Raw genomic sequence first — 25,254 nt, 5'->3', positions numbered from 1 at the left:
GTTCCAGGAATTGATGGAATATCAATTGAGATGTTTCAACAAACAGATGCAGCGCTTGAGGTGCTCACTGGTCCATGCCAAGAAATATGGAAGACAGCTTCCTGGCCAACTGACTGGAAGAGATCCATATTTATGCCTATTCCCAAGAAAGGTGATCCAACCGAATGTGGAAATTATAGAACAATATCATTAATATCACACGCCAGCAAAATTTTTCTGAAGATCATTCAAAAATGGCTGCAGGAGTATATCAACAGGGAACTGCCAGAAATTCAGGCTGGTTTCAGAAGAGGACGTGGAACCAGGGATAACACTGCTGATGTCAGATGGATCCTGGCTGAAAGCAGAGAATACCAGAAGGATGTTTACCTGTGTTTTATTGACTATGCAAAGGCATTCCACTGTGGGGATCATAACAAACTATGGATAACAAAGAATGGGAATTCCAGAACACTTAATTGTGCTCATGAGGAACCTTTACATAGATCAAGACGCAGTTGCTTGGACAGAACAAGGGGATACTGATTGGTTTAAAGTCAGGAAAGGTGTGAGTCAGGGTTGTATCCTTTCACCATACCTATTTTATCTGTATGCTGAACAAATAATATGAGAAGCTGGACTATATGAAGAAAAACGGGGCATCAGGATTGGAGGAAGACTCATTAACAACCTGTGTTATGCAGATGACACAACCTTCCTTGCTCAAAGTGAAAAGGACTTGAAGCACTTACTAACGAAGATCAAAGACCACAGCCTTCAGTATGGATTGCACCTTAACATAAAGAAAACAAAAATCCTCACAACTGGACCAGTGAGCAACATCATGATAAATGGAGAAAAGGCTGATGTTGTCAAGGATTTCATTCTACTTGGATCCACAAGCAACAGCCATGGAAGCAGCAGTTAAGAAATCAATATAGACATATTGCATTGGGCAAATCTGCTGCAAAGGACCTCTTCAAAGTGCTGAAGAGCAAAGATGTCACCCTGAAGACTAAGGTGTGCATGACCCAAGCCATGGTATTTTCAGTCACATCATATCCACGTGAAAGCTGGACAATGAATAAGGAAGACCGAAGAAGAGCTGATGCCTTTGAATTGTGGTGTTGGCGAAGAATATTGAATATACCACGGACTGCCAGAAGAATGAACAAATCTATTGTAGAAGAAGTGCAGCCAGAATGCTCCTTAGAGGCAAGGATAGTGAGACTGGGTCTTACATACTTTGGACATGTTGTCAGGAGGGATCAGTCCCTGGAGGAGGACATCATGCTTGGCAGAGTACAGGGTCAGCGGAAAAGAGGAAGACCCTCAACGAGGTGGATTGACACAGTGGCTGCTACAATGAGCTCAAGCATAACAACGATTGTAAGGATGGCACAGGACTGGGCAGTGCTTCGTTCTGTTGTGCATAGGGTCGCTATGAGTCGGAACCGACTCGAAGGCACGTGAACAACAACAATATCTAGAGTGAAAGCACAAAATGTAACATTCATTCATTTACTTTTTCAGGAAACTTTGATTGTATACTGTACCTGTAATTTGCAAAACACTGTGCAAGATGTTCAGGAAATAACAAGTTGTACAAGAATTTATTCTGTCTTAAAGGTAGATGTTCACATTACTACAATACCATGTAGGACCAGTAAGTGTTAGAGGGTAAAAATAAGGTACATTGCACATTTAAAGGATGGAAAGATTAACTCTTTGCCAATGGCACCACGAATTGTTTCTTGGAAGAGTTAACCTTTTAATTGGGTCTTACAGGAGCCCTGATGGTGCAGTGGTTAAGAGCTACAGCTGCTAACCAAAAGGTCAGCAGTTCAAATCCCCCAGCTGCTCCTTGGAAACCCTATGGGGCAGTTTCTCTCTGTTCTATAGGGTTACTGTGAGTCAGAATTGACTCAGTGGCAACGGGTTGGGTTTGGTTTGGTTTTTAGAGAAGTATAATATTTCAAGAGGTACAACTGCGGGAAGGACATTACAGGTATGAAAGCAGGAAAGGGTAGGATATGTTTACAGAATGATAATAAAGTCTTACTTGTCTCAAACATGATCTATTTAAAGGAAAACAAGAGAAGGCAAGACTTGAAAGGTAAAACTATAGGCAGCCCTGAAGGCCAGGCTGGGAAGTTTAAATTGTACTTGGTAGGAATGGAGGAGTGTCCCTGGGTGGTGCAAATGGTTAAGTGCTTGACTACTTGCCAAAAGGTTTGATTTGAATGTACCCAGAGATGCCTTGGAAGATCTGCTTTCAAAAGCTTTTGAAAACAGCCTTGAAAACCTTATGAAACAGTTCTGCTCTGCACACACGGGGTCGCCATGAGTCGGAGTCGACTTGACGGCAACTAACAACAACAGCAAAAAATAATAACACTTATTCCTTTATGGTTTGTTTAGAATAAGATAAGCCTCACTGAGGCTCTAACATGATCAGCACTGTGATGTAGAAGATTAATTTAAAAGTAGTCTATAGGAGCGGCTTTCAACCAAAGTGCCTTGTAATCAGTTGTGAGGTATGTATAAAATAATTAGTAGTAATATAAGCACTGAGGCTTATGTCTTTTCTAAATTAGAGCAGCTTCAACATTGTTTCTATACTGTTACTCTTACATTCTAATAGGTGGTCTAGGGATTACACACTAGAGTGTACTATGCATGTAACATCAGCCTTCATGCAAAACTGCTTACCTAGATGTCAAACTGGAGAACAGAAAGGTTGGAAGTAGGAAATCCAGGTTAGAGACTTATGGCTTCCAGGCAAGCAGTAAGGAGAGCCTCTTAGAAACCCTGGTGGCGCAGTGGTTAAGAGTGTAGCTGCTAATCAAAAGATCGGCAGTTCGAATCCACCAGGCACTCCTTGGAAAGCCTGTCAGACAGTTCTACTCTGTCCTCCAGGGTCGCTATGAGTCGGAATTGACTCAGCGGCAATGGGTTTCACTTTTTTGGTTAACTTGGGATAAAAGAATTCAGGAGTGGGTATGACATGATTTGAAACTGACTGGATACTGAGTAGTGGGGGGAGGGATACTGGGGAAAGGAAGTGTGAAGGAGAAGCCAAAATCAACTCTCCAGCCTGAGTGTCTAAAAAGATTGCAGTGCCATGAAAACAGGTAAGTCTGGAAATGTGGCCGGATATGGGTACTTGCAGGTTCCAGTGATACGCAGAAAACTGTAGCTCTTTTTATTACCCACTTATACAGTACCGGGTTCCTATGTGATGTTAAACAGGTGCCATTCATTTTATTTCCCAGCTAAATGAAATCTCTGTCTATACTACCACTCACCAGTAATGCTGAGCAGGTTAACTCAATGTTTATATATATGTATTGCTAACCTTAGATAAAAGGATTACTATTTGGGAGGGCAAGAGTAAAAATTGATCTCCTATAAAGCTCAGGTCTTCTTAAGAATGGATTTCCACTTTTTTTCCAATCACTGACTTCAGTTTTATGATGAACCCCTGAATTCAACAGCTAATGTTGCACATTTCTTAACACCTGTGGAAAAGCTCTAAACGGATTCTCTAGCAGAATGGGAGCGTGTGTGTGTGTGTGTGTGTGTGTGCACGCGCATACATATGCTTACGTTTTCTGTGTGTGTGTTTAAGAAACTAGATATTAAAAATGAATCTTTATGGTTAACCATTGAAAACTTAGGTTTTAGCAAAGCAGAAAGGAAATTAGAGATTTATTACATAATACCAATATTAAAATAAAACATATTATTAATAGAAACAAAATAAAAATTATTGAAGGCCAGTAATATTTTATTTTGACTCAACATATTTATATAAATCCATTTTCTATAACTAAAATAATAAGTATTATGCAGGCACACAACCACTATCATGGACAAAATAAAAAAAGTTTCATTTATTCAGTCATAATGCAAAGTACAAGTGCCCATACACCATTCACAAAAATCTAACATTTATTTGGCCAAAATAAAAACCTTAATAAATTCCCAAAACAGAAATTTAGGCCACATTCTCAGACCACAATACCATACAACTAAAAACAAAACACCAGGCATTTCCCCAAACACCTTTGCTCTATGGGATCAACACAATAAAATGAACCTACAAGTCTGTCACACAGTTAGAATAAGGATTTAAAAATGAGACCATTACAGGTCTGTAACTACAGACTGATGCAAAATTGAAAAAAAAAAAAAAAAGTGCAGCACACCTAGGGGCAGAACATCCAATAAACAAGGTAAGCAGGGCTTACTTGTGCTTACTTACTAATCTGTAGTGAACAATTTCATAATTTTTTCACCACATCAAAGATTCTGCTTCTAGGTATTGCATCTGTCCTCTCCCAACCCCATAGCACCTTTCTACAGAATCACAGCCTCTTTTCAAATTTACAACCCCTGACAGGGGCAGATGACTCAGTAAGCAAGGTAAGCACGGGTTTACTTGTACTTACTTAATCTTTAGTGAATGATTTCACTAACCTGTGCTTATGTTGCTTATTTGGATAATCCACTCCTGAGCGCACCCCAATATCATCTGATTCTGTCCTAAACCCTACAAGTAAGTCAAATGGAGGATAGTAAAAGCAAGGACAAGGTGTGATTCTGTTATTATACAAGAATTAGGCTATGTCTGCTTGCAACTGGGTTGCTTAAATACATGGCTGTACATGACCTAAAATACCTTGCATGTATTTTCTGTGGACACCGTGAAGCTTTAAGACACCTTACCTCGAGCTTAGTAAGCTTCCTCTCCTCACTGAGGCAGGTTGTTGCTTGAGAACAAAAAACAAGCAAGCTTTCATGTAAGTTCAGACAATAGGTCTTAGTGGTGAGCGTGTTCAACACATTGCCCAGGCTGTGTTTCTGCCTTATTATTTTACGTACAACATTCTGCCCTTTCTTTATGACACCCTCTTCTCTGTCACTCTGGACCACTGCTTCCAACTCTTCCTTTTCTACTACTCTATCTAGGCTGGTCCCAAATCATTTCTTCCTCCTCCTTTCACACTATTACCTAGCAAAGCTTCCTTTCTCAGACCTGGTGATTCCCACTAGTCTTTGGAAAAGTGGACACTAATTTATTCTTTCCTCTGATTTGTCAACCTCACAGGGGCATTTTAATTTAAGAATTACTCTTGTGAATCCAAGTGAATTACTAATTTGCTACAATGCAAGGGTCAAGCAAACTACAGACCAGGGACCAAACCAAGCCCACTGCCTTTTTTTTTGTAAACAATAGCCACACCTGTTCACTTACATATCTTCCAGGGAGCTTTCCTGCTACATCCAAGGGCAGAGTTGAGTGGTTGTGACAAGAGACCACACAGCCTACAAAGCATAAAACATTTACTTTGGCCCTTTACAGGAAAGGTTTGCTGAGTCCTGGTCACAGTGGTGGGCACTGCTCGACACGTAAATGCATAGGTATGAATGGTTGAACTTCAGGTAGGAATTCTACCCTTTCCCTTTTTCAGCCCTAGCCTCACCAGCTTAACTTTAGACCTTGAGGCCAGAGCACACTGGGTCTGATCCATACATCTTTAGGAAGAGAGGCCAGTACCCTCCTCTGACGACAGGGAATAGGTCTGCTCCACCTGTTTTAGTTCAACCTTAGCTCTAAGAGCCCAATATCTGATACATTACTGCTTCCAGCATCCAAGGTAAGGCGTGTCCTATGGGAGACGTGGACCATCGTCACTTTGGTACCCTTAGGGAATAGATTCTAGGTACTTTAGCAGTTTTCATAAGTCGTCTGTCAAACCCTTCGCCCTCTCCATCTCACCTGGCTTCCCCATTCTAATCTGTACTCCTTTGCTAGCTCCCCAGTGCAATCCTCACTTCTCTACTTCGTTGGCTGTTGAATGTTAAAATTCAGGTCTTCGAGTTCTCCAATTACCAAGTAGGAAAGCTACCTATTTTGGGGTCCTAAAACTGACAAAGTCTGTCTGCCTAGTCTAGTCCTGGTTAGATTACAGAGACAGGACCAGCTACATAGCTGACCCATCCCATACCATTAATTAAAAATGCTTCCTTCTTAGCCTTCCCAGAGTTTACAGCCCATAAGCATTGCTATCTGCACACCATTGAAAAAAAAACTTAACAGATACTAGGTACATTTCCACCCTATTACTACTCTTCTCCTCCATGGCTTTATGATGCCATAGGAAGGTGGCAGTAGGAGTTTTAAAACAGTCTGTATGGAGGAAAAAAAAAAATCTGATAAAGGAATTGGGGGTTTTCTATCATCCAGACATAAAGGAGGCAAAGACTGTTAGATATACTTAGAAAATCTAGAATTTTTATGATATCAAAAAAGTACCTTGTTATAAATGATAAATTAAAGCAAACAGCATTATGCAAATGTAGTTGTGAGTAGTTTCTGATGTTATATAAAACTGTAGTAGAGAAATAGTGTAGAAATTGCAATACTAATTCTAAATGATAGGAGTTGAAAAGGTAAGATGAGGGATTTCACTAAGATATAAAAATTCTGATAAGACCAGAGGGACAGATACATAACTATTTGGGAAATAAGCTTCAGATTTATGGGAAGGAAGGTTAGATACTATAGGCATTAGACAGAACTCTCTACAACAGTAAACTTTAATATAAGAAGTCAATTAGAAATAACGGCAATAAGTTTGCCTTTACTTTGAAGAAAGTTATCATTAACCTCCAAACAGCTTACCTATGTTTCTGCTCTCTAAGGTCTTACTTGAGTCCTCACTTGCCTACTCTTTAGGGTGATCTTAGCAGTCTACGATAAACTCAGGATAAGTTTGGTAGATTAATAGGTTATATATCTCTAAGAAGAAAAAAAACCTTCACACTTCTTGGATGTAATCTTCTTAAATAAAAATGAGAAGCCTTCCAAAATCAAGGCACCCAAATTGAGCACTGAGAGGCAAAATTAAACCTCTCTTCAATTATAAGTATAGGCCATATCCCAACAGCAAGCTTAGAATCATCATTTCTGCAGACACTGAAGAAGACCCTTGTGGAGTAAGGAGGGGAAGAAGACCCTTGTGGAGTAAGGAGACTAAGAAGAAGCGGACATGGAACTTATTCATCTGAGTAACCCTGACAAGAATACTTTAGTTGATATCTTGAGGTTCACGTGAAAGTACCGTAACTCAAATTATACTGGTAGGGTACTAAACAATAAGTTGTATCCAGTAAATGAAAAATTCTTATACGTCAGGCTATAATGCCAGAGCATCTTTAAAGCTACTTTCTAAAGATCTGCTTCAAAGTGAAAATCCTTCATTTCAAAACGCACCATTTAGATGTTGAAGACTTGATTGCAATTTACTCACTCTTGGTACAATTAAGGAAGCATCATGGTGTATCACATGGTGTACATGAATTTCCTGAAAAAGCAATATTCTAAGAAAGTACTTCTCAACTGCTAAAAATTAAACCAAAACTTTGATTTGGAAAACAGCAACAGTTATTGTCTGATTTACTATGCTTCCTTTAGGTTTTCTGCACCATATTAATAAGTTAGAAACTTTATGTATTTGATGTAACATTTTGAAGTAAGAATAAAAAGTCCCAAAAGGTCCACTGCAGATTTCTGGGTTGTCTGTAGAATATGATACGAGATTCTTTAACTCACCTCCAGATGCCTTTGACCTTTCTTTCAACTTTTCTGCAGCCATTTCACCATAGCTGGGAAGTTCTGACATCTTCACTCCAGATCGAGCTTCTGCTATTAGCTGACGAGCTCTCTCTCTCAGCTGCCGACGTCGCTCTTCATCTTGCTGCTAAGATATATTGAACAGTTGCCAACTCAGTAATTGACAGAAATGCAATTTCATTTTCAATCTGATCATCATGATAGTAACTGGTTTAGAGCATAGTGCTTGGCCCACATTATAAATAGGATGCTCTATATCAGCTGGATGTCACACCATTTTTAAAAGACATCCTAGCATCAGATTATTTTTTTAACATTTACAAATTATTGAACTAAAATGGCCATTAAAAATTTAAACTAGCTTTTAAAGAATGTTTGGCAATACGTATTACTAAGAAAATACCAAAAATTATTTTTAATAAAATAATCAGGCTTCTTATAGAAAAGAACCATAATACTGACAACAGAATTTCAATTAATACATTATTTTTTTGAGAATAGAATTTAACTTGCTATTTTGTGATACAAGCATACAGAACTAGCTACAAGATACCTTTGACAGCAGAAAATGCTGTTAGACAATATTGATCAAATATAGAGAATGGTTAAGTATTTTTAGGGGCTGGAGTAGAGGTAGGGATAGTATTATCAGTTACACAACTCTGATTTTAAAACTAACAATAACAATAACCCAGTAATGACATGAAATTATATATGATAACTCCCTCCCCCCCACCAGATACACACTAAGAAAAGTAAAATCTGATGTAGTTTCTGACATTTAAAGTAACTAAAAACTACAGAGAATTAAATAACTAAAATAGCTTTTGCCTACTAAAAAAGGATCATTATGAATCACAAATAATGTGAAATTGCTCTTTAAACTGGAAAGCATATAAAATAAGGCATGATTATAACAAACCAGAGCCCCAACATACCTTTGCAGGGTTATCTCCCCTAACCCTCCCAACCTCCATAAAACCTCACATCAATTTATACAGAATTGCCTGCATCATGTAGTTTCATGCCTCTGTGGCTTTGAATGTCATTTCTTCTTCATGGGATGTTCTCTCATCTTATTTAACTTCTACTCATTCCTCAAGATTCAGTTTAAATTCACTAAACCTCCTTGGACCATCTTTCCCTCCTCCTGGTGGAATTCAGAGCTCTTTCCTCTACGTTACTACAGTACTCTGTATGTGTGTGTTTGTTTTTTTAAACAATACTTGTCAAGTTACTTTGTAACTCTGGGCAGATGCCTCCTTTCCACTAAATTCTAACTACTTGAAGGCAGGAGCTATCTTTTTGATTTATCTGTGCATCTCTGTCCTTACTACACACCTTGGCACCATGCTAGGTGCTATCAAAAATTCAGCATGAATAACCTATGATTTATGCTTTCAAAAGGTTACAACATACAGGGAAGGAAAAAAATAGTCACTGCAAAGAGAGATCCATCAAAATGCTGCAAGAACTTGGGAGAAAGGAAGTATTTTCGGCTGAAGGGCAAACAAACAGAAGGCATCACAGTAAAAATGGCTTTTTAGTTTGGCCTGAAGAATGAGTAGAATTTGGGTGGGTAGAGACAGGGCTGGGGACAGTTAGGTCAGTATAGAAGGTGGAGACTGGGAGGTAGGAATAGTACTACAAAGAAAGAGAGAAAAGAAAGTATATTGGGGGAAAAGAATGCAGTCGTGTTTTCCTGAGTAAAGGGCAAAATAGTGATGGAAAGACAAGAAAAACTGTTGAGTAGATGGACTTAGAAGGCCATGTCCAACAAGGTGAAGTGCTTATATTTTATTCTAAAGACAGTAGGGGCCAACTAAAGTTCCCCCCCCATCCCACCCCATTGTTGTTTTTGTCTAGGAGAATTGACCAAACAGAGGGGTACCTGACAGGATTAATTTGGCAATAATGTAGAAGTTACGTTGGCATAGAGGGAATGCAAAGAGACTGGTTGGGAGGCTTTTGTAACAGTCCAAGGACACTGTAGTGAGATGCAGGACTAGGAAGGTGGCAATGGGAATAGAAAGAGATGCGTATAAAAAACATATTAGAGGTAGAATTGATACCTGTACGAATTCTTGGTGAATGATTAGACGTGGAGAGAGGAAAAAAAATGACTCAGAAGTTTTAAACTTGGACAACTAGCAGAATTGTGACACTAACTATGAAAATAGAAAAGTTAACAAGACATATAAGAAGGAGGGGAGAGGTTTGGGGTAAGACAGGCTGAGTTTGAGGCGCTGGCAGGACTTCTGAGTAAAGATGTTAGTAGGTAGTTTGAAAAGCGAAAATCATACTAGAAGGTGAGGTCAGAAACATAAATAGGCTTTAGAACGATCAAATTATGACTAGACAGCTGATGCTGAAGTTATAGGGCTATATGAAAGCCCCCGAAGAGATAGAGTAGAGAGATAGGATGGCCACTGACTAAAACTTGGAAAACATCTGTATTTAGATAAGAAGAGGAAAAGGGGATAAAGAAATAGGAGGAAGAGAACTAAACGCTGATATATCAAGAGAATCAAAGTAGAAGAGGCTTTCAAGAAAAAAAAGGAGTAATCAACTGCAGGAAATGTTAGAGGTTGATGAGTCTGAAAATTTAAGCAAGGGCAATCAGCTTGGTGAGCAACGTCATTAGAGACAGCAGAAGGAACTAGATGAGTGGAGCTCAAGTCTAGGCAATTCTGTCACAAACTTTGAGGTCGTTAGAAATAAGGCTGTCGAAATTAACGGGAGTGTCAAATGGACCCAAGGACAAGCTTAAAATTCCCAGTGGACAAACTGGGACAATTTCTGTATAAAAAAGAACAACGGCTACAGTGAATCTAATCAATGAAATCACATATTGAATAATTGAAAATTCATGAGTTCATTACGATATTCAAAAAGTAGAATGGAAAAAACTCATTTGTTACCATTTGAAGCAACTTTTAAAATAACTTTGAAAATTAGTAACTAAAAGAATCAAGCAATTACCTTGTCTTTTCAGTAGCAACTGAATTTTAGGGTAACTAAATAGCCCCATTCAATGAAAGAAAGCTCTACTTTACAAAATAATGCCAACTAATAAATGCAAAATGAATGATAAAATTATAAAAATATCACTTTGCAAATCATAATGCAATGGCTGGTTCTGGTAAAGATTAGCAACTGTTATGAAAGCTCTTAGGTAAATGTATGATGGGGAACTAGACACTCATACTCTGCTGTGGTACACTCTACTTTCCACAGATGGCTGCACCAATCTCTCCCATCCCACATGCCTTCTGCTGGGACTGTGCTACCCCCTCATCAAGACATGGAGTCTAATTCTTCTCCCCTTGAATCTGGGTTGGCCTTAGTGACTTGTATGTAATTAACAGAATGTGGAAGTACTGCTGGTAATTTCCAAGGTTAGGCCAGAAAAGCCCATACTCCTTCAGCCTATTTCTCTTTAAATTCTTGCTTTCGGTACTCTTGCTGGGAACCCAACTGCCATGCTGAGAGGAGCCCAAGCCACGTGCAGGTGCTCCAGTGCACAATCCCAGCAGAGTTCAACCTTGAGTCAGCCCAGCTCAGGTGCCAGACATGTGAATGAGGAAGCCTTCAGATGATGTCAGCCTCCAGCCATTTGGAGTCACCCCCAACTGTTCAAGTTTTCTGAGCTGAGGCCCCAGATAATGTGGAACAGAAAAAAGGCATTCCCATTGTGCCCTGTCTGAACTCCTGACCCACAGAATCTGTGATCACAGTAACAAGACTTTTTTTTTTCCCTTAGTACTACTAAGTTTGGGGTGGTCTGTTACACGGCAATGATAATTGGAAGATATTCTTAAGTAACACATACAGATTACTTTCTAGGTGCAAGGGGATAACCTAGTTATAAATCAGAGTGTTAACACCTAATCTAGTGGTCAGTTTCAGTACCACTAACGTTAGGTCAATCATATGTGTTTTTGATGTGAAGCCCATGAAGTATATATTACCCATATACTCTACCCAAAACGTTCAAAGTGAATCCACTAAGCCTTCCAATACAATTTCCAGTTAATCAGAAGTAGAGGGGATACAGAAACGAGTTGAACAACACAGCAAGGAAGCAATCTAATAAATCCGAAAGGTAGGATATTCAGGTCAACTTTAACAAGCTATAGCTATGAAAACAAATCAACCAATGAACATCAACAACATACAACCAGTCAACCACCATGACCAACAACAAAGCTGACTTAACAAGCAGATGCAATGTATAGTCCTGGATTGACACTGGTTTTGACAAATCAGCTCTAAGGAACATTGCTGAGTCAATTAGACAAAACTGAATATAATCATAGTGTTAAATGAGAAGAAATGCAATTGGACTGAAAAAAAATTAGTTAATAGAATAGTATGTACAGCAATAACTTCATATCATTTTTGGCAAACAAATACACATGTAAATATATATATACATACATACATATATATACACACACGTATATATCATATACACATTGGTGTTGTTAGGTGCTGTTGAGTCAGTTCTGACTCATATAAATATATATTTATAGTATATATGTATATATATATAAGATATATATATATATACTATATAAAAGAAAAAATCAAACTCATTGCCGTTGAGACGATTCCAACTCATAGTGACTCTATAGGACAGAGCAGAACTGCCCCATAAGGTTCCAAGGAGCAGCTGCTGATTTGAACTGCTGGCCTTTTGGTTAGCAGCTGTAACTCTTAACCACTGTGGCACCAGGCTTCATATATATCTATATCTGTATCTATATATATCCCCCACTCATCTATCAGTTTGTCGTAGACATGGGAATTTCAGAACACTTAATTGTGCTCATGAGGAACCTGTACATGGATCAAGAGCCAAGCATTCAAACAGAATAAGGGGATACCGCATGGTTTCAAGTCAGGAAAGGTGTGCGTCAGGGCTGTATCCTTTCACCATACCTATGCAAACTGTATGCTGAGAAAATAATCCAAGAAGCTGGACTATATGAAGAAGAAAATTACATCAGGATTGGAGGAAGACTCATTAACAACCTACGTTATGCAGATGACACAACTTTGCTTGCTGAAAGTGAAGAGGACCTGAAGCACTTACTGATGAAAATCAAATACCATAGCCTTCAGTATGGATTACACCTCAACATAGAGAAAACAGAAATCCTCACAACTGGACCAATAAGCAACATCATGATAAACGGACAAAAGATTGAGGTTATCAAGGATTTCATTTTACTTGGATCCACAAGCAACACCCATGGAAGTAACAGTCAAGAAATCAAAAGATGCATTGCATCGGGCAAATCTACTTCAAAAGGCCTCTTTAAAGTGTTGAAAAGCAAAGATGTTACCTTGAGGATTAGGTGCACCTGACCCAAGCAATGGTGTTTTCAATCACCTCATATGCATGCGAAAGCTGGACAATGAATAAGGAAGACTGTAGAAGAATTGACGCCTTTGAATTGTGGTGCTGGTGAAGAATATCGAATATACCATGAACTGCTGAAAGAATGAACAAATCTGTCTCGGAAGAAGTACAACCAGAATGCTCTTAGAAGCAAGGATGGCGAGACAACGTCTCACATACTTGAACATGTTATCAGGAGGGATCAGTCCCTGGAGAAAGACATCATGCCTAGTAGAGGGTCTGCAAAAGAGAGGAAGACCCTCAACGATATGGACTGACACAGCGGCTGCAAAATGGGCTCAAGCATGGCAAAAATTCTGAGCATGGCGCAGGACAGGGCGGTGCTTCCTTCTGTTATGTAAAGGGTTGCTATGAGTATAGAACCGACTCGATGGCACCTAACAACAACATATATATACATATGTAGGATAATTTGGAAGGGTATACACGAAGTTGTCATGTTAAAGATCTCTGGTTGTGGAAATGTGATATTTTAATTTGTCTGGATTTTCTAATTTTCTATAATGCAGATGGGTTACTCCTATAAGAAAAGTGATTTGTAAAAAAAGAATCCTGAGAGAAGGAAGGAAAGATGAGATTGTAGGCTTTCTCGGATGGTGGAAGGGGCAAAGGAAGAACGTTAGGTCTAACAGATTCAGGGGTAGCTTTCTTCATATTTAGAGACTAAAGCTCATTTGTAGGCAGAGGAGTGGCAGGCAGTGGGCAGAGTGAGACTAAAGATGCAGGGATAATCTACAGAAATACTGTGTTCACTATCAGTATTTCTGAACTTGGAAAATACACTAGGAATAAAAGGAAATGCAGGTTTGATGATGATGATGGTTGCTAATGTTTCCTGAGCTTTTATGTGCTAAGTGCTTTATATACATTATCTCACTTAATTTTCACAACCTCCTTTTTACTAAAGGCAATATTTAGGCTTAAAGTCACAAGGTCACAAAGAACTGATGTTGGAGCCAGGAGTCCAGCCCAGGTCTGTTTGACTCCACAGCCGTTACTCTTAACCACCAAAGTATTTGATCCCAAAAGTATCAAATTACATGACCAATTGAGGAAAAATGAGCTTTTACTAAACTTTCATCTTTCAAACTTAAGAAAAGTTAAGAGCTCTAATAAAAACCATTATTTGATTTGCCTCAGGCAACTAGGTTTTAAGTGAATTTCACCGCGTGAATAATAAATTTTTGCAGAGCTGGAATTCCAGTGATTCAAACTAAGATGAAGTGGTCTGAGGATATCTTAACTGAGTTAAAATGAAAGAAGCGATTCTAGCTTTCTGAATATGAAATGGAAACCTATTTTTTTTTCCTCACAAGCTACCAGCTCCCTTCTCCGGAACTAACACTGCCCATCTGCAAACGTTTCTGAGAGCTTACCATGAGTTCAATTGAAAGCAGGCAATCATTAATAAAACCAACTCTAAATACTAATTAGGGACACTTTATCAATTTCCATGTAAATTGTTTGTTTGTACCTATTTACCCATCATTGTTCTCTATACAATAGAAAAAAATGCAAATGAACAAATCAGAATGCAGCCCTAATGGGGCTTTCTGTTTATAACCATTAGCCCAGAGGTGTGCTGTAATTCAATTCTCAAGTAGCAAGATTTAGCCTCATTAACAGACTGCAAGGGCAGGTTACAACTCATAAAACCCTACAGTAAACAAAGTTTATGGACACAGCACAAAATCTTGAGCCTGATTGACAGAATTCTAGTTCCCTATCAGATCGCCTTGATTTACTTTTCTGCTAACGTCCTAACACCACAGAGACAGTTTTGCTTGGGCCTAGAGCTCTCCAGTGGGATGGCAGATCTGCATTGTTTGTTTTCTCACCTTTTAACTTCCCTTAAGACAAAGAGAACCAACTGTGAAAATAAAAGTTAATTGTTAAGGTCACATGGAAAAGATGTAATTATAGCAATTGATTACGCAATCCAGTTTAGTTTGACAGCATTAATTTCCAGATTCATCATAAATAAAATGATTTCATTTGAATTTTCATATGTATGCCCCATTAAAAGTCAGTTTTTGCAGTAATATTTTAAGATTGAATAGCAATAAAAGCTACTCAAAATAACCATATTGCTTACATCCAAGGGATAAAATGACAAAGTAGCAACAATGGTTGTTTCACTGATTTTGTACAGCATTCAGCACGAGCTTGCTCAGTACATACATAATGACTACTTCTGACAATGATGGTTTGACAAAACCTATCCAAGTATAGAGGTGTGTTTTTGCTATTTGCTTTGACCATTCTGCATTACAGGAAGATAGTGACTCACGGTAGAAAATCATTCATTCACTATGTCTGCTGGGGGGAAAAGTAATCTTTTCACTGGAGAGGGCTGCACAGGTAAGGCAACTTAGGAAACTACTGTCATTAAAAAGTCTACTTGAAAAATTTGATACACAGGAAACCTAAGTATCTTTCATTTACCTCTGTGGTCTAAACAAACTTGACTAAATTAAAGCAGCCAGGCCTCCTATTTCTAAGATTGGGTCTGATGACACTTACCTTTTTCTATATAGTATTATAGCAAAACCTGTGAAAGCCAGAACCTGTGTAAGGTGGAAACCTGTCAGAGAAGGAAAACTCAAATAGCTTCCACTAAAACAAGTGATAGAAAAGTTGCAAGACCTGGAAAAACAAGGCAGTTTGGGCTCTCACAGGTTTCATTGTGCTTAGGGCTAGAAGAGTTATATAGGCTAAATCTAGCTTTTGTAAAATGGACATACTCTTTGGAAGGTTTTATGGAAGCTGTGTTTCTGGGAGGTCTCCCTCCCTGTTACCATCTTTTTATAAGTTATAACAGATTTTTGAGTAAATACATTTCTGCCTGGTGCACAGTGCCCTCGCATGTGTTCTCTCATTGCCTCTTGACAACCCCGCGAGGTAGCTACTATTTGACAGAAACCAGATCCTGCACCTACATACACTGCCCAGGGTCATACATCTTGTAAACGGCACAGTAAGAATCAAAATCGGTGTTCATTTGATTTCGAAGCCTTTGTCCTATCTATTGCATCACTGTTGTCAGAGTAGTTTTCTGAGGCCTTACTTTTATTGTTTTTTTTAAAATCACAGTTCTTTACTTACACTTGGGCTATACAAATCAGGTTAAATTCCCCTTCGTGCTACTGAATACAGACAGGTGATGAGAAACTAGTTTGTTCACATTTATTTAAAACTTAGGTTCCTGACCTCAAATTATAAACCTTGAGGAAACTGCTAAATGTAGCACATTTAAGCTTTGCGTTTCTCTTTGCTACCACATCTTCAGAAGGCAAAAGTCCTGTTATGGTGCAAAAAAAAGGCCCATATTTCAAGACAATGCATTTAAAATATTCAAATATGGACGACGAATCAGAACTAACCACATTGGACATACACTGAAAAAATATTTAGCCCAGCATATCTTCAAGTTACTAGTTTTCTTATCATTCTGAAATGGTCTACAATCTGTTATAGATAGATGCACAAGTGAAACTTGACAATTTAAGGACAAACTCTTCAGGAATAAGTAATGTAATTCCTTGTTTCCTTTCCATAACAATGTATTGGTATGCAATTTTTATATTTCACAGTTCACCGACATCTAGGCAAGCTTTCTTCCACTGCTTCAATGGTGCTACTTTTAATTTTATCCTCCTTAGTCGTAGTAATTAAAGTGATCAGCAGTGGCATCCCAGAGGCTTTGACACAGCTACAACCCCCTAGCAGACTTTTGCTTTCAAGGGGAAGGGGAAGAAAAAGCCTAGAGTTTCATTTCACAGAGAACAAGAAAATCAAGCTTCTCCAATCCTCAACTTCATTCACTTGTTCTTTCAGCAGCCTTTGGGTCTTAGGAATCAAATAAAAATGGCTGCCATGGGGGGTCCTTTTTATACTTGCCGCAAACATCACCAACAGACATTTACTTTAGCCAAAAAAATGATGCCATGGATTTGTGAAGGTGAATGAGAACAGGAGAAACTGTCAGTCGGCATAGCTGCTGAGATCATTACCCACCCAAGGGTCCTGCATAACATTAGATATTTTTATTCAATCAGCGGGGGAAAAAAAACAGATTGAAAAGTCTTTCTATTTAAGAAACATATGTCTGATCCAGACACGTTTTCATGAAATAAGCTTTAACAAAACTTAAAAAATACATTATTTCCAATAATGCAGTTTGCATCCTTACCCTTTGTAAAATTGTGTTTCTAATAGAACAAAGCACCCTATTTCCATTAAAAGCAAGCAAATAACAAAAACCATAATTCCATATCCTTCACGTCCCTCAAAAGCACAATATCTTGCACTTACTGGTGTTGTCTTCAGTGTTGTACACTTGTAACTAGACTCCTATTAATAAAAAAAACTTGTACTAGACTCCTATTAATCGGGCTAAATAAATTTTAACCCACCTAAAATGGAAAAAAAAAAGAGGGAGAAGGCTTTACTTAATACTGCTGATATTTCACAGGATTCTGCTCTCAAAATGGTCCATGAAATTCCTCAATTTTGTAGTAGAACTAAGAAAAAGAACTTGACTGCCACTCTTTCATCATTAGACAGGAAGCAAGGCTCTGTTATTAGGCATTCAGAAAGGGCAAAAAAAAAGAAAAGAAAAAAAATTCTGTGCTTGTCCAGAGGCGAGGATTACTGAAGTGCACCTATTCACTTGCCACAGAAGACAGAATGAAAATAAAAAATAAAACTACAAGATCCTTAAAGGTTTGGATAGACCAGATATTTTACTGCCAGCTTGATCAGCTCTTGACTGAATAAACAGGATTTAGGGTGAAACATTAAAACTGTTTAGCAGATCTTTTCAATCCATTTCAAACTTTTCTTATGCTGGTTTGTAATATAAGCAGACATGCTTAGAAATGGCCACACCTGCTCATTTCTCTGGGGATGGTCTGATCTCTGTTTCTCTAACAAAGAAAGAAAGAAAGAAAAAAAAAAAAAAATCAGCCTTTCTTGTTGCAAAACAGAGTGGAAAGTCAAAATCTTTCTCAAGTTTGTCCCATCTGGTCAGAGGAAATCTTTGATCAACCCTGGGAATCACATTTATTTTAGTAGTAAGTAATAAATTTTGGATTTGTTTAAAATACATAGGCAAAATAGTAAACAATGCGAATTTAAATCTGAGCTCTAGTTTTTAATATATGAGTAGGAAATATAAAGTGACTCAGAAGAAAGTAGACATGCATTTTAAGAATTTAGACTTTCATTGGTATTCAATTTACGAAACTGAATATAGCACACTCTCGTTTTTTCTCTTTGTTTCAATATACAGCAGATATTATTTTTAATTGTAGCATTTGTTTTGCCTAAGTGCTGGCATTCCATGCTATACAAATAAAGAATTCCAAAAGTAAGACAGCATGATCAAGTTAATGCTGTGAATGAGCTTTCCTTTATATATCTGGGAGCAATCTGAAATATAAAGCTTTATATTTTACATCAGTGAGCAGTTTCTTTCATTCATTCAACTAATATTTTTAATTCTTAGTAGGTAGTGTATTTCTCTAAATTACTTTAGGATTATAAAAGCAATTATTTTGTGTTTTTGACAACTTCAAATTACATTAGCAGAATTAATGGAAAGAGTTTGGGCCTCAAAAAAGAGGACCCTTTGATAATTTAATTCCTCTTTTCTTTGTGAAATTGATAACTTCTTAGTTTAAAAAAATTACAAGAAAAAAAGAAGAATGGCTGACTAAGTAAGTATCACCTTGTGTTACATCCAAGGCCTCTTGCTGGTTGTCTGGCTGCTCTTTTGTAGGCAAAAAGGAGCTGAACGCTCTCTGGCTCCTTAGATCTGGCCCAACAAATGCACTGCCAGTCACGCACATGGATCCAGCTTAAAACCCAGTGTGAGCCTAAAAGAAGCCAGTCAGACTGGCACCTACTCATGCAGAAGGAGATAGATTTGTCATGACAGGCTGATTATTCAATGTAAAGAAACAGTTTAGCTTTTCTAATCTGCTACAAATACATCTTTCTCAGCAAAAAAGTAAAAGGTCTAACAGTTCAAGTATATAAAGTGAAGAAACCAACAAAAAAATGTAACGTCAAAATAAACCATAGGTATTTGTGTTAAAGCATTCTGCAAAACTGTCCTGAGGTTCCACTCAGATAAATAGGACTTAACCCTTCAGAAGTATGACATTCATGTGTCATTTTAAAAGGAAATATGACCATTTCATATTATGGTCTTTTTTACTAGAACATTTCTAAGTATTCAAATTGATGTGTTCTCTTCTCCCCACCACCTTATACACACTCACACACACTCATACTACTTCATTTCCTGTCCAGATACTGAAATGACATTCTCTACTCATAAATTATTCTGCAAGATGTCTGCTAATAAAGCTATCAATAAGGATCACTTTATGATGAATTTAACGCTCTACCAATACCTGCCTTTGTCTCAAAACGTCCATGACCTTCCTTCTTTGTAACTCTTATTATTTATAAACTATTTATTTATAAACAACAACTTCTGATTCCACTCAGAACAACCAGATTGCAAAAAACTGCTGATAGCGACTAGCCGTTTGACAAGAGTGATGCGGGGCAGGCAAAGCTAGGAACACCTTCGTGAGTAAGGAGAACACACTGTACCCAGCCCAAAAGATGACATATTCTATGTCTCTCAAAAGCTATGCTGTACAGGGCGTCTAAAAACTGCTTATTCAGTTTTAGGCGCTAACTTCTATAGCGCCTCACCTAAGGGCTTTTCTCCTGTGTAAACTTGATGTTTGAGATAGAAAAAAAAGTGATGTTATAAAACAAGAATTTTTGGCAGGCCTACCAGATTTTTTTTTGGTTATCAGATACATGCAACATAGGAAGGAGTGTTTTTTGTTTTGTCAGGTTAGACAGTCAGAAAAGTCTCCTTAGTTAACCATGTTTTGGAATTCTTATTCTTCCACAAAGAAAATACCTACACACTGTCTTTTTGCTATTTTATATCTCTCAAATAACAAAGGAGCCACATTACTGATACACTTGAAAGTTTTTCCTCCTCTCAGTTTTACTGGAAAAATCCCATAACATACAAGTGATCAAAACGTAAAGGACAAGTGAAAACCGTATGCCTTGCCAGTCCCTTTTTTTTTTAATGTCCTGCAAACTGCTGGCAGCTTGTTTTTAATGGAAAATACCAATCGTCTAGGATCTATACCTAGCCTTTTGCCAATAATGAGAAAACTTCACCTTCTGTCCCTGGCAATTCTTAGGAAATCTTTTGCTGTTATTCCTACAAATCCAATTACAGATTGTTGAGTAGCTGGTGGAGTAAGCTTATTGAGAAGTGTCACATCACTAAGTCGTGCGTATGTGTTTCAGTTTGTAATGTGGTCTGAGCCGCTGTAGAGGTGTCAACTTAAAATGCAAGTAAGTAGCAGAACAGGGCTAATCCCAGCCACTACTCCCCTGCAGCCAAATTGTAGCGCCATGAATGACAGTGGAAATGCAAAGATGCCACCGTGCTTATCACACACAGCCAGATGGCGGACCTGGATCAATGCACACATGCCACGATCAATGCATTTGATAAAGAATTAAGAAGAAAACTGTACATGTTATCAAAGAACTTGTACATGGCATAATTATGATTCTGCATGTGCTTACTGATGATATTGGAGACTCAGAGGCAGGTGATAATGAAACTGATAGGAAGAAACAGCTTAAAGGCTCCAGCATATGGGCCTCAGCGCTGAGAAACCTTGTCAAATAGTCCAGGAAGCTCTCTAAAACTGCTGTCACAGGCTGCCCGTCGCGCGGGCCAGTGTGGGGCTTTCAATGTCTTTTAAAAATTTGAAATGTCGAAAAGTTAGGGAACATACTATCTTTAGAATAGTTGCAAATCTAATTAAGACACTGTATTCTTTAAAAATGCTGGAAAATGGTAGTTGCCCCTAAAACAAAAAACAATCAAATGTATCTTTCAGAATAATACTTTCTCTTCACTGAATTTTCATTATTAAGAAAATAAGTACCTGAATTTGATTTTCATGCCAAAGTCGTAATTTAAAATTTAATGATTTTCGAATACAAATTTTAATGGTCAAAATAATACAGGAGTCTCTTTCTTTTGGTTGTATTTATATTACACACAACCACAATCATAGAGATACCAATTAAAGTACTCAGGGAAAGGTACAAAGTCACGGAGGTACAGATACATTTAAAATGTATAAAAGGTACCCCAGATACAAATTCTCACGCTTCAGTTGATAGATGAGCTGTCCAATCAACGGCCTAATTTAAGTGACGTAATTTAAGTGCTCTCATTAGTGCTAAGACCTTCAGGCTAAATAAGGCTAAATCCCTTAAAAACTGCTTCTGAGATAGGAAAAAAAAAATTCTTCCTAAACTATCATTCCCTTTCCCCAAATTATATTAACGTGGCGGGGGGGGGAACTTACAAGGTATTTTCAGATAACTTCCTTTGAATCTAAGCTTGGAAAATCAATACTTTGATGCAATTGGAATACTTTGAGACAAAGTTCTTTCAAGTATCAAATCAATTAAATGACTAAAACAAAAATAGAAACAAAACAGACCCTAGGATAATCCTTTGTTCATCCTAAAAATTTGGCGGTATATTTAGCATTATGGCCTATGAATACCATTTATTTTTAAACTGTAACTTGTTCTTGGCCTGTTTGTATTCGTAAACTTTAATACCTGATTTTAAATTATAAGGTTCTTATTGAAACTTAGTCGTAAAAAGCAGCTGTGTCTTCTGTGTCCCCCCTACCCCAGTTTGTAGGAAATGGGGTACAGTGGAAGAGAACCAGGCAAGAGAAAAGCATAAAATCAGAATATCAATTTGTACTGACAAATCACTTGGTATTAAATTCTTAAAGCCATGTAGAGTGAGTGCATAAAGAACTGATGGCTTGATTAGCTCTTGTGGCGCAATTGAAGGAGCTGTCTCGCAGATTCTTCATTTGGAGGAACACTTTGATCTTTGTTCAAGTCAATTCATGAACATCAACTGACAAGACTGCATGAAACACCCCGATGGTTAGGTCCAAAGTCCAAGCAAGCTATTTGGTTTCATTAAGGGCTTCCAGAAAAGGTGACCACGACAATCCTTTCAGAAGCCAACAGGCAAGTGAGTCCTTAAACTTTAATGTGCACAATGCATCGCCGAGGTCTAATATACACATAAGCAATCAGTCAAGTCAGGGGACACTTTCACCTATTTTGTGACAAAAAGGAAAGCCACATTTCAGTCTCACTCATTAAGGCACTGCTAGGTTCTCTTACGATATCGAAGCTCCAACAAGATCTCACGTGCAGGAAAGACTGATAGTTAAAAAAAAAATAATAATAATAGTTGCATACGCTTTGAGACAGAAAATAAACTTGCTAAGCATGCCATAGAACAATATGGAGAAATGAATTAGCTTTGTTTCCTATAGTTAAGTTTTAAAATACAGTTTAACCCCCTTGGGGAAGGGGACTATTTCAAAGGGCTCATTTTTGCACCCACCCTTGTCAAAGAAGGTCAGAAACACTCAAGTATAAAGTCACTGCACTGCTGTGGCACAAAGAGTTTCTGCGGCTAAAATCAAACAAAGACCAATTAAACTAATCATAACGTTCCAGTGAACACAAGGAAGCTCACCTGGTATTTCTGGACTTCTTTCGTGAATTTTCAAATCTTCTCAGTTCTTGGTATTATAATTACCTTGACCAAAATACTGTGAAATTACTGCTCTGATCTACTAATGGCTGCAAAAATCAAGCCACTGTGGTTTCATGCCAAGGGACCATATAGCGAGGTGGCACAATGATTTCTGACACAGAAGACAACTTCTAAAAACTCAAAAGGGAAAATTAACGGGATGTGGTTTAGATTGCCAAAGACTATTCATTAATTACCAATTTAATCACTGCTGGAGGCATGACATTTACAAAAATCTGGCTCAAAGTTCTAATAGATTATGAAGACCACCTAAGAAGAGTGACCAAGAAATGTACAAAACAATTAATACTGTTTCACTGCTATCAAAGACACTCAGATTATTTTACATCAAGTGAAGCAAAGGCATTAGCAGCTTCACAGTGCCACCGCTAGGAACTGTAAACACAATAGCACACAATTAGTAATGCACACGTGACTTTTCGGTCAAGGCATGTATCCTTGGGAAAGCCAGAACATGATAAGAAGAACAAAAGAAACACTAAAAAACGAAATGAATAAAGATTGAAACTCTACCCCTGTGCATGCTGAGGCAATAACAGAATAGGCAATATAAAATACAGCTCTTAGTAATGATGATATCATCCTGGGATGTTCACCACTACACTGAACAGTCACAGGGAAAACGTCCATGGCCATTAAGAGTTGCATAAAAGGAGTGTCCCTGATGCTTAGACACCTAGCCCTAGCTTCATGCGTTCAATGGCAATCTCACATAAATAAGACTTTTCAGGCTAGGGGTTTGTGGCCACATAAGAGAAGAGATGCCTGAGTTTTTTTTTTCCCCCTCAACAATGCCGGTGTTTTATGTGACTTTGAAGATATGCTAGCAAGCTAACAATATGTTTTCTAAGCAGTCTAGTAACCATTGTCAGGATTGCAGACTTCAAATCAACTTAAATTTAGACATACTAGATAAACTATTTTTTAAGTAATAATGAATAAAAACCACAGACTTGGACAGAGGTATTTATGTTGAACACAGAAAGTGCACTGGCATTCTTCTCTAAAACGCAACTGTAAAAAAGACGAGCTATACATTTAAAGTGTCTCACTGGTCTGACACAGATTATGTACATTGAACCTTCTGGCGACTGTGCTGGAGTAAGTAAGAAATAAGGAATACATTTTAATCCCAGTGCTCTGGGAGTAGACATTCTACCTCATATGGTGAATAAAATTCCCTGAATAAAACAAAATTCTCACTGTATATATTATTAAAGGGTTTAGATTTCCTTTTATAATAACTGAGCTAATGTTTTTTTAAATGAAATTATAAATGCAAAGTTAAAAACATATTTCTTCCTAATAATAGACCTGATAATATGTGTAATTAAAACCAAAAAACCAAACCCACTGCCATTGAGTCGATTCCGACTCATAGTGATCCTATATGTGTAACTAGGAAACAAAAATTTTAGTTTAAACTTAATTTTAAAGTGTTGATCCCTAGAGGCTAACCATTTAAATGTAACACAGCTAATATTCATAAAAACATAATTTTATATCACGTACATTTTTATGATGATATATACTTAAGGAAACAGATATAGGAAAACTACTGAAAAAGTTACTATCTATGGAGGATTACCAAAATGATGTTTACTGGTTTGTTTGTTTTTTTACCAGTTAGATGGTAACTGCTTCTTTGATTATTTGGATCTTATCAAAATCTGCTACAATTATCAGCACGACAGATTAGTCCCTTTTAAATCAATATTTTCCAATTAACATCAAAAGTACAAGGTTGATGCCCCATCCCTTCATACCAACAAAATATCCCTTAAAGGTTTAATTCTCCAAAGAACAATTTGCATTCTCTTGATTCTCACCAATAAGCCATTTGGATTAATTTCCAAAGGCCAGTTAAAAAAAAAAAAAAGTCACGTCTCTTTTTAGGTTTGCAGTTTTGAAGTTAACTAAGAACTGACCAAACTATAATTCCTTTCCCTGAGAGAGAAGGGGAGAGAGAGAGATTGTTTTCTTTAGAAGATTAAAATATTCATGAAAACCTTCTAGTACTGGCTGCTGACTTGCAGTTTGGTCCTGCTGCCTAACTGAAATGCTCAACTGCTAGCTGAAAGGTTCATGGTTTGAACCCACCCAGAGGCACCCTGGAAGACAGGCCTGGCAATCTGCTTCTGAAAGGTCACAGTCTTGAAAACCCTATTCTGTACACACGGGGTCACCACGAGTTGGAGTCAACTCGACAGGGACTAACAACAAATACAACAACCTGACAAGAGAGGGCAGATTCTTATGCCAACTGAGTGTAATGGGGTCATTACATTTCTAGATTAAATATCAGGGAAAAAAACTTCATCTTTCTACAATAGATTAATTCTTTTCTGACCTTTCTACCTATGTAAACACTATCCGCAAACCATATTCTTATTATGCTACAAAATTTACTATCGAGAAAAACAAAAACATTTATAAATTGACTATTAGGTGATTAGATTAATTCGGGTAAAGAATCAT

General features: G+C 37.7%; 1 protein-coding gene across 8 annotated transcripts in view; it reads right to left on the bottom strand.

The window, feature by feature from the left end:
* Positions 1–25,254, bottom strand: part of EHBP1 (EH domain binding protein 1) — a 350,719-nt gene that overhangs the window by 58,610 nt on the left and 266,855 nt on the right. For 6 of the 8 annotated variants that reach the window (XM_064268639.1, XM_064268644.1, XM_064268637.1 and 3 more), the window contains one exon: positions 7,601–7,748. In XM_064268639.1, coding sequence (XP_064124709.1) covers positions 7,601–7,748 — 148 coding nt within the window. The remainder of the gene's footprint in view (positions 1–7,600; positions 7,749–25,254) is intronic. The other 2 variants (XM_064268640.1, XM_064268642.1) reach the window with 1 other exon arrangement.

Source organism: Loxodonta africana, chromosome 15, assembly GCF_030014295.1.
Source record: "Loxodonta africana isolate mLoxAfr1 chromosome 15, mLoxAfr1.hap2, whole genome shotgun sequence".
NCBI lineage: Eukaryota > Metazoa > Chordata > Mammalia > Proboscidea > Elephantidae > Loxodonta > Loxodonta africana.
Note: the sequence above shows the minus strand (reverse complement) of the source record. Positions and strands in the feature narration are given on the sequence as shown.